An 11,364-nucleotide genomic window follows, 5' to 3' on the forward strand; every position below is an offset into this window, starting at 1 on the left:
AAGGTCATTATGCCCTCCCACAGTCCTCTCATTTCTTGATTCCGTTATTTTCAGGAAAATAAACAGCCCAAGACAGAAATTATGAGTTGTTTTATTTTTTCTTTGAATTTGTGAGAGGGACTGGACATAGTAGATATTGAATAATTCTCATAAAATTGGTAAATATATTTCTTATTTAATAAATGAGTGAGATATTTCATTATGCAGAATAGCCAATGTAAAATGTGTATGCATGCATTTAATGTGGCTTTTTGGCTTTTGGCATGAATTTTCAAACTTACTCATTTTCTTTTCTCACAATCTGCTTATTTTTCACAATATACAAGCCAACTTCATGGGTTCATATTTTAATTTGTAAAAGCTGAATTATTTAGCTATAAAATAGCAAGGGGTAACTGTCTTCAGACTTTTTTGTTTCTTTAATTGCTTAGTATTCTGAACATCATTGTTAACTGGCAAAGAGGTGCTATATTTTATCTTAGAATTCAAACTAATAGTAGGAAATGTGTGAAAAACTTCACTTATAAATAATTCTCACTGAAATCTGACTAGCTGCATTTGAATGGAAGAAGATCTTATATTTACTCTAGAGTAAAACCACCAAATTTCTTTGTCCAGTGAAAATAATTGTAATTGTGATGGAATGCAATTTACAGTATTTCACAGAGGAAAAAGTCCAAATGACAAGTTGTCCCTCTGCCCTAAAGGCCTGAGAGATGTTAATTTAAGGGATTGACCATAAATGATCCAAAGAAATGCTAAATTCAAGTATGGCTTTTATGTATTGATTTGTAGTTAATAACCTTAAATTCTGGGTTTATTTTGTTTACACACCTCTGAAGAAAAACTTTGAGATTAGCTACCAAAAAAATTGTACTTATAATTTTGAAAACAATATAGGAAGTTAGAGGTCTATGAAATAAATATTTTTAAGAACTGTCATTGCCATTGCAACCTCTATTAATTGCTTTGGTTGGGGTTTTTTATCCTTTCCATTTTGTATATTTCTGGTTCATTTTGTTATATTCTCTTCTCAGATCCATGAAGGATTTATAAAGTTTAAAGAGAGGGGAGATTATTCTTAGATATAAATGCGAATAGTTTTGCTAATACCAGGCAGCAAGAAGCATTGTTTGGCTGGTGCTTGATTCTGTAGGACTGAAGTTTTTGCAAGCCATTTGTTTTGACAAATGAGATGTATATCAGTGAAACTTCCACATATTGGGATTTCTGCATAGTTTTGTCTGTAGCATGTTCTTCCTTTCATGTGAAATGCCTTATGAAAGTCATAAAGTAGACACCTAGCTGTAACAGTGGTTCCCAACTCTCCCTTATGGAAAGGAGTGTCCCTTATGGACTCAAGTCTTGTGTCCCATATGAAAGGCTTCAGGACATGGCATTTTCAGATTTCCACAGTAACTGATTGCTTATCTAGACTCTTTTAGATAGGGGTCTTTGACACCTTTAAAAAGCAGTTGCTGTTTGTTCCTCACTAAACTGACTGCATGCAACTGATTTATTCATGTGCAGAGGCTGTCTGTATCATATCCACAGTGAGTTCAATAAATTGCATTTTAAGCATGCACAAATTACTGGTTAAACACAATTTACCTCTCTGAGACAGCAGTAGAATTTAACACCTAAACCAAAAGCCCAGCAAAAGTCTGTAACTGGTAAGACAGACAACATAGTGAATGTAAAAATGGTTTCAGGAAAGGAAAGTATATTTTTACACCTTACGTACAGTTTACATCTAGGTTTTCTAGAGCCCTACAGCTATCAGAAAGTAGGACTTGGATTTTGCGGATGGAAAAGAAAAGGAGAGATGTTTAGGCTATCATATAAGTTTAGTCATGGGTAAGGTGCTGGAGGCTAGTGAGAGCCCTCAGGTAAAATCAGAAGGGGCAAGAGCAGACAAATATACAAAGAAAGCAGGGAGAAAGTGAGATGAAGGTAAGAGCAGGAGAATGAGGGAGATTTAGAAAGATGATTTTGCTGTGGAAAAGGCCTTGGTAGATAATAGTAGAAGTTTCAGCGTAGGAGAGCTGAAGGTTCTGGTATGCATCCTGGAGAAAGAAAAGTTTGTAATTTGATATGTCTCTAGAAAAAAAGACTTCTGAGACAACAGGTGTGTGGAGCTGAAATACTGAGGCAAGAGGGCGGCTAGGTTCAAGCTCTTCATGCAGAAGTGGATCTCTGGATCTGAGAAGGATGGTGATTTTATTGAATGTCCTTAGTTTGGGGAAGGAACTGGATATTTTGGGAACTTGAGTTTCAGTGGACAGCTTGAGACTGAGAGCTTGGGGCAGGAGATGAGAAGTTAACCGGACATGCTTGCAGCCATTCACACAGAATAAGTGCTGCTCTCTCATAAACCTTTCTAGCAATATATGATTTTTCTTTCTTGGAAATACAAATCTCACAGCTCATCTTAACTAGCAAATCTTGCAATTTGGCTATTATGCTAGCATAATCAGAATATAATGCCTCTTGATGTGCGTATGGGAGAAAGCTCTCATTTATGCAAGAAGTTTGGGATGATACCTCATTTGTCAAAGCACCTCTATACTTGAAAAACACCTCTATACTTGAAAAATTATAGAATACTTGGAAATTTTGTTCTTTTCCTCCATGCTCACATCAAGTCTGCAGGTGACAACAAATTGGTAGACTCAGTGGTGGGGCTGTATTCAGAGAGAACAAGACGCTGGAGAAATGCAGGTGCTGCATCAGACAAAGACCCTTTTGCCAGGCGCCTGAAAAGAAAAACAGACCCAAGTAGGAGATGGAAAATACAGTGTAAAAGAGCACGTAGCAAGTCAAACTTGAGACCAGAATGACATAGTGGTCTGTGTAGTTCAGAACATTCATATGTGATATACAGCTGCTAAAATTTATACTGATATTAAATTATTCACTTAACTAATGATAGTAAATATGAACTTGACAACTAACAGTTCTTTTGATCAGTGACCTAGAGGAAGCAGCAGAATACATTTTCATCAGGCCTGCGGAGAACAGCAAAGTTAAGGACAGATTGATAGACTCAGCACAGGGCCACCTTGACAAGCTGTACAAATGTTCTGGAAGGATGCTGAAATTCAACAAGGACAAATGTTGAGACCAGCACCTGGGAAGGAAGAGCCCTTGGCAATGAGACGGGTTGGGCACTGAAAGCCTGGGGACAGATCTCTGGGAAGAGCCTGGGCATCCTGGTGGAGACCAAGCTGTGGGTGAGCTGGAAGTGTGCCCTGGCAGTGAAGAAGGCCAGCAGCATCCTGGGCTTTATGAACAGGAGTATGATGTATGAAAACCTGTAGATGAAGCTTTTATCTCCTACTGCTCAACACACCACATCTAAAATCCTTTAGTTTTGCCTTCTTCCCTTGTACAGGGAAGACAGAAATAGACTGGAGCAGGTTTAGCAGAGCGACCCAGGTTTAGCTGGAATGTTCAGAGATCTGGAGAACCTGGCCTGGAAGGAGAGGCTGAAAGAACTGGCTTCTTCAGTCAGGGAAAGGGTGGGCTTTAGGGAGGATTTCCAGTCAGCCTTATCATACCTATAAGGAGACCACCAGGAGGACAGACCACCTATTCACAGTGGTGAGTGGCAAGAGAATGAACATTAAGGCATTTGAAAAGTTCAGATTGCAAGTAAGGAAAACACTTTCACTGTGAGGACAGTCAGGCGCTGGAACAGGTGTACACAGAGGCATTATGCATCTCCATAATATTCACTGTAGTGTGCTGTAAATTAGCTATTGCCATTTAAAAAAATGCATTTGGATAATACTGGTATTAATTCTTTGAAAACATTTCATGTACAGCCACAGTAAAAAGGTAAGCAGGAATTGTAGCAAAATGTGATGTCATTGTCTAAATTTGTGGTGATCCCACAACTCAAATTTTGCATATAATTTTAGATTACATCATCTCAGAGAAAAATAAAGGAGGGTGAAGCATAATGTGGAAAGGATAGTCTGAAGTTTTGATGCTTTTTCCATACAAAGGAAATTCAAGAGTTCTTTTTTTTGGAAAGCGTATTAGAGAAAACAGATACAAGAGATCCATAAAATTATGAATGGGATAAAGATGTTGTAGGAAAGATTATTCACTGTATCTCAGAGGCATTCTTGCATTAGCAATTATATCAGCTATAATAGAGCACAAAAATTGATGCTGTGAGGTCAGATGTCCACATATGCATGTGAGGCAACTTGCAGTCCCCCAGAGTAAATGCCCATTAGTGGTTGAAGCGTATTACTGGAACACTGCTGAGCTCTTAGAGCTCATCTTCTGTTTCTAGTTTTACCTGAAAGGAAAACAATTTATTTACTCCAAAACTACTCCACCAAGGGACATAAAGTGCAGTAAATGGAGTCAGTGTGAGATCTGGTTCAAAAGCATGCAGAGACACATGCAGTGCTGTTTTAACACATTGTTCTGGAAACAGCTTCCCAAGATCTAGCGCACTAAGCTGCCAGGTGCTGCAAGGGCACATATGGGAAGGTCTCAGTCTGTACTTGGATTTTTTCTCACAGTCTTTCAATAGCTCTTCTCACCCACTGCAGAAAGAAGAGACTGTGCCAAAATTATGTACTTTGGTGTATCTGATAACCTCAGAACACTTGTTCATACATAATTTAATTTTACGTGAGCTCTTATAATGTAAATGGTTATTGTAGCTTGCATATTATTCATTTGGGGACATTTTCAGAGTAAAATTTTTTATCTTATACCTTCTATTTTCAAGTTTTAAAAAAGTAGGTCAACTTATAAAAGTGGGAGGATATTTTAATTTTTTGTAGTTTTATTTTGTGTTTGGCTAGTACTTCAACAGAAGGTTGCAAAGTGCAACAGATGTGCCTACTGATGCTTACTGAAAATCCTTTTTGGTTTGCACACTTTGGTGCATATAAAAGTGTGATTTGCACACAACGTTGTTTTTGTTAGCTAGTAACAGGTTCCCACTAACAGTCTGCCAGACTCTGCCAGCACTGTGCTTGCATATTCATGTGATTTCAGTAGAAGTTCTTGTTCAGAGTATAGCAACACAGGCATGTGCAAGAAAGTTAAATAAAATATATTTTTTCACAAATACATGCCCATGCATTCATTACTTGGGGACTATATTATTTGGGGATTGAAATAACATATGATACGATTTTTTTTTAAGTAGAAAAATACATCAGAAGGTGTTTGATGCTCCCTCAGGTCTTCTGTTTCATAATTCAAACCCCTACTCTATGTTGCTGTTCAGTTTTTGAGGAGCTCTAAAGCTCTCGGGTTTTATCTGCAGATGGTTAAGAAATGTGGTTTACTTCCACTCTAGCTAGAGATGCAAAAGATATTTTTCTTGTCAGAATTTATTAAAGAATACAGAATGCATCATAAAAATTGTTCATTATGTGAAAATAGAGCAAAAATCCAGAGTACAACTGTCCTTTATCAGAATGGGGCAGATTTTCTGCATTTGCACCACAGTTCCGAGTCTCTTTTTTGTGCCACAGCTTACTGTTTGACACAGCTGCACAGACTCTTCTCCAACCTCATATGTTGACACAGGGAAGAGGTATGCTTCTACAGTACCTCTCTTGCTACATGGAGAAGTCTGGGGGACAATGAAGAGGACAGACCTTTTGGCAAGCCACACTCAGGCCATCTTGGAGACACAGAATTTTTTTACTTCCACTTGACTTGTTTGCATCTGCCTTTATATTTTTAAGGTGTCATCAGTGTACAAACATTTACTTAAAAATTGAATTTTAAACTGGTATGCATTATATTAAACATAATGAACATGATATTAAAGCAAGCACAATTTATTTAGAAGATTTATTTATTTTAATTTATCATTGAAAAAGAATCTGAGATTGTAGTAAAAAGGAATTCAAATGTGTATCAGCTGTTGGACTATGTATGTACAGATCTGGATGTTTTTGATTACTGAAGAATTCAGATGAGTAGACTTAGGGAACCCATTTTGACTAATTACTGAAGAGATTCATTACAGTATATGGAGCCTTTCACTTCTAAATCACTGAGTCAAACTCGGTGAAACAAGGCCCCAAAAGAGAGGTGTTCATACATCTGGATAACATAAGCAGATATCATTACTTTATTATGGTAAAGAATTCCAAATCATCCAAACAAAGAAACATATTATTTTCTAGACATGAACACAGAGTTACTTTTTAAGGAACACAGTGTTACTTTGTAATCCTTCAAAATCAATTCCAAAGATAGCTTCTTGTCCGACAAAGTGATGAAACTTATCAGTGAGGTGTGAGATTTCCTGCTTCTATTTGTCTTTTTGATAACTGGAGGAAGGAGTGTTAACTTTTTTTGCTAGTCAATCTGGCTCCTTTTAAAAAGATTTTTATCTCCTAGTCTGTTTTTCAGCAGGTTTTCGGAGGCACTCAAATACTGTAACAAGGAGGCATTTCCCACATGCTGCTCACAGGATGGACTTTATGGACTTCGAGGATGATAGCCGTGGATGGCGGTTTGATATGGACTTGGTGATCGTCTACATTTATTCAGTCAACTGGATAATAGGGTTTATTGTTTTCTGTTTCCTTTGTTATTTCTTTTTCCCTCTTTAGGCTGTAGAAATAACAGTTAAGAAAAATCACAGTCTTGTGAACTGAAAAATTGTGAATAGAAAAATATTGAAAAATATGTTTGATACTGCATTTTTATCATTCAGAATTGGAATAGACTGCATCAAGCATGCTGTGAAGCTGTTCAATATTTCTCTATGTGACAAAGTACTTGAGTTTGGTTACAAATGTAAAGTGAAATCCACATCATACTTCATTCAGTGGGAGTTTTGCCTTTGGGAAATTTTGATGGGAAAAGAATTTACCCCTAAGTTATAAAATTATTACTCTGTGGAAGTAATCCCAGTTTTTAGGGGAGGTCCTCTTCTTACAAAAGAATGTAATCTGTAGAGACATTTAGGGGTTTGACTCTGTGTTGACACACTTCACTCATTCATTGGTGCTTCAATTCCTCATACATAAAAGCAATAAAGATGCTTCCCATTTTTACTCAGATCTTTTGGGAGCAGGAGAAGTGCTGTACCATGCATTATATAGACATTCATCAGAGCTATTTCATGCCATGATCCAAATCCTGAAAAATTTTGACAACTGATAGACCTGTCAGCATTCCACTGTGATATTTTGAGCCTATTAACCAAAAAGAAAAATTACACTGCAGTGTGCTGCCAGTTCATCTTTTCAGCAAATAGCAATCAAAAGGAATCAACTAACAGCCACAAGTTCTGCACAATAAGAGGCCCATTTTTGTGCAGATTCCCAGTGTAGCACCATACCTTTTTTACCCATTCAGATGAGTGTGTTTGGATCCTGCAAGACTAATGGAGGGCAAACAACAGGCGTGCTGGCTATGATGCTGTGAGACACTGACCCAAATAAATACTGGAGACAGAAGCATTCTCCAGTGTAAGAAGTCAGTATCATTATTAAATTGCTGTAAAACTTGAGGATACTTTTAAATGTGGGCTCTCCATAACTTTATGTCTCATGGTTCAGGACATAAGAGGCCACAGTATTTATTTGCACCTTTCTTGTGAAACTTTTCTAAAGCACTTTATAGTTTTTCTAAATACAGATTGATGAGTTACAGTACCAAACTGCTGCCAGTTCAATAATAATTCCAGACTTGCTGCTTTACACAGTATTTTCAAGTGAAAGTGAAAGAGCATCTATTAAATTATAGTAAAAGATACTAGAAATGAACGTGGGAATCAGATTCTGAAGAATGGCACAAGGTATTTTAGGGCTTCACTTTTCAGGGAAGTACAAGGAAGTACAAGTATTTCTAGCGGCATGATTCTTCAAAGTACACTGTAATTTCATCTAGAAAAGCATGTGAGTGTAGGTATATTGTCCCTCTAGTATCAGAATTTGTGTGGGAAACCTGTGGTTTTTCAGTAGGTGGTGTACTCCCCTGTTCTAGCAGAGAACAAGGAGAAATATGTTGTGGAATGTGCCATCTGCCAAATGTGATGGAATGAAATCAGAGTTTTATTAAGAATGATCTTATATTGCTTTACTGGAGCAGCTCCACCATGGTCAGCCTCTTACAGGCTACGAAGGGATCAGGACCATAAATTTTCACTTAATCTGAAAATCAGCAGTAAATCAACTACTAATATTTCATTTTCTAACAGGCTGCATAAAACAATCTTTTCAAGAATATATGAGTAGAATTAAAAATTACAAGTACAACTACATGGATTAGACTAAATAATCAGTCATCTTTTTTAATATATGCAAATTTAAAGAGATGTAAGAACTGAAATTCACCATCACCACATACTCGTGGTTTTGACAAAAATACATTTTTGTAATAAGAATAATCCACTCAGTTACTTTGTCTCTTCCTAAAAGTGACTGGCTCTATTATTAGTGGCATTAAGCATAATGTTTTAAAAGCTTTAAGGCTGTAATAAAACATTTGGTGGAAGTATTTTAAAAACTAGGGAGTATAAGTCATAAGCTTCTGTTTGTCTACATGCAGATGTGTGGGTGTGTATGCTAAAATATTATCCATAAATTTAAACAGATCTCACATGTATGCCAGGACTGCCATTCTAACTGCAATGTTTGTTTGCCTCTCTAAACTTCTGAAATTACTGCTCATATGTCAGAAAAGGGAGGGACCAACTCCCTGTTAAGACAAAATTGCTTCTAACTTTTTATCTCAAAAAACCTTAAATAAAAAATTGTCATGAATTTTTTTTTTAAGTGACATGGTCAAAAATTCCAGTAATAATGTTATTTAAATTGTTTTAAGCAGGATATCTGGTAAAGCAATATCCTTCAGTAAATATTCAAAAATATATTTAGACATAAGAAATGTAATATAGAAGCTAGTTATACAAGAAAAAATTGCATCATTTTTAATAGCATGTTACCATGGTTTTATTTGAAAAAGGGCCACAAAGAAGAGTAAAAATACAATCTAATATTGGCTTCTTTTGCACATTTTCAACAAGAATTGATGACTGAGAGAGACATTTTTCTAAAGTTAGTACGACTCACAATTTTGCAGGACATTTCTAATTGTTTAACTCTACCTTTCTTCGAAGTCTAAGCTATTTCTTGATCAATATTGTTTTATTTTATATGGGTTGTTATTAATTCCAGAGAAAGATTATTCATTATTTATTAAAAATGCACATTATGAAAACTACTCCAACTCTGAGAGATCGATCCTCCATATGAAAACACCTAAGAGGTATAGAGTGGAGATGCACATTTTTGTTTTATAATGGGGTTTTTTGAGACACATACTTTTGTAAAAATACAGAAACAGTTTAAAGGCTCAAATTTGGTTTTCCTTGAAGTCTGCTGTAAAATGGTGTTAATATTCTCTTGGAGCAAGAGCAGGTCCTTTGTAGGCTATTTTCTGGTTAAATTGATCCTGATCAGCAAGCTTGTAACTACCATAGTATTAAAACGTTTACAATAAAATTTGAGTTGTTTTTAATATTTTGCAGTCACTTCACTAGATTTTGCTTGGTGGAATTAATTCTTTTAATTCACTGCATTTGGTGATATGTCTTTTGTTTCTGCTTGGACAGCAGCAAAGGTTTGCTGATTTTTTCAGTACTGAGATTAACTTTTTTGTATTAGCAGCCTTTTATTTGTTTCAGTACTTTCCAGGCAGCTTTTGTCAGAAATCATCTGGGAACATGGTCTGGATCTTAACATACTGTGATAATTAAGAATTCTCAGTACTGGTACTGTTAGTCAAGACCATTTAGTTGTTGAAGACAGCAGAACAAGACTAAAGTATCACTTTTACAGGCAAAGGACCTTCATGCTTACTCAGAAGTGTGCGAGTTTTTTTGTCAAACAGTGGGTATATTTGTAGCTCTCCTACCTGACAAAGGTTCAGTCATCTTGCTTCTCTCATGAGACAATTCTAAAAAAAAAAAAAAAAATCCCAAAAAATAGTTGCTCAGGGAGCAGCTGCTGTAAAACACAACAGCTTTCTTGGCTTGTGCCTGCCTACAGAAGCTCAGATCCAAGTTAAGCTTTTTCCAGTATTCTACATATACACCTCGTGTTTTTATCACATGCCCACAGCCTCACTTAGTGATACTGAGATGGAAAAGAAGGAAAAACCAGTGTGTTCTGTCATTTTTAGAGAAAATTATTGCTGATAACATGAAAGTCTGGGAGTAAGATTATCTATTGTAGCTATCATCTGACAAGTAACTGTCTTCATGGTGTGCAGCATTGCTTTTGTGGGTGTGTTTTCAGCATCTTTTGTTCTTTGCAATTCTGACAACATTATAACTATGAGATGCGCACTCTCCTCTGGGGAATTCCAGGTCACAGATGAACAGAAAAGAAAGATAGGACATCAAGAGCATCTGCTGATGTTTAGCCCCATACCCAGGCAGAGGCTGTGAGGAAAGATGCATTGGATTGCTCTCGATATGGACGAAGACACCAAGCTATCCTTAGGGATGCCTTTTATTTACCAGAAAGGTCAAGGCAGACAATAATAGTATAAGGACTTAAAGATCACAGTTTTCTGTCTCAAACACAGTTACCACAGAAAGACTTTGACATGAGATAAGCACAGAATGAAGTGACAGAATGACCTAATTCCAAGCCTGCAAGATCTAGCTAACACATCCTGGGGAATCCAGACAAAAATTCACACTGTGAAAAAGTGTGTAAAGTAACTGCTGCTAATATGCTTATCACTGGTCAAACAAAGATCCTGATCAGCAGGTTATGGGACAGCTGGCATCTGCAACCACCATGCCTCTGTGGATACCTGAAACTTGGGCTGTGAATTAAGACACTATGAGGAATACATAAAACAAGATAAAGATGTTGTCTGAGTGTTATCTCAGGCCTAGGGGGAAGTAAACAAAGCTGGGGAAGAAGAATGTGTCAGTGATAATGGCTGAATCTATGAGCCACGAAGAAAGCCAATTCAACTGTGCTGAAGTCAGCTCAGGCTGGGTAAAACATAATTCTGGCAGGGAGAGATTGCAGCCACCAACTCACAGCCCAGAGGAAGACTGAGCATGAGACTAATTAGCATTAGAAGTGAGGGAATCCTTTAACCAAGAGAACTGTGTAACCAATGACTATTAGTTCCTTTGCTTACAAAAGTGTATAAATAGTGAAAAGTTTTGAATGACCTCAGAACCCTACCACCAAGAACCCTGGGTTAAGAAGGACCAAAAGGACACTTCTAGATCCATGGGTGGTGACTATCTTCTGCTCTCTCTCTCTCTCACTCCCTCTCTCTTCCACTCTCATTTTGTTGTTAAATAAAATCTGTTTATTGTTAAATAAAATCCAT

General features: G+C 36.8%; 1 protein-coding gene across 2 annotated transcripts in view; it reads left to right on the forward strand.

Moving 5' to 3' along the window:
- RNF180 (ring finger protein 180) overlaps positions 1-9,524 on the forward strand; it is a gene marked incomplete at its 5' end in the record, with an annotated part of 69,982 nt that extends 60,458 nt beyond the window's left edge. For both annotated transcript variants that reach the window (XM_084225315.1, XM_084225314.1), the window contains one exon: positions 6,403-9,524. In XM_084225315.1, coding sequence (XP_084081441.1) covers positions 6,403-6,605 — 203 coding nt within the window. In that variant the 3' untranslated portion in view covers positions 6,606-9,524. The remainder of the gene's footprint in view (positions 1-6,402) is intronic.
- Between the last annotated feature and the right edge of the window lie 1,840 nt (positions 9,525-11,364).

This window comes from Fringilla coelebs, assembly GCF_963513975.1.
Source record: "Fringilla coelebs genome assembly, chromosome: Z".
NCBI lineage: Eukaryota > Metazoa > Chordata > Aves > Passeriformes > Fringillidae > Fringilla > Fringilla coelebs.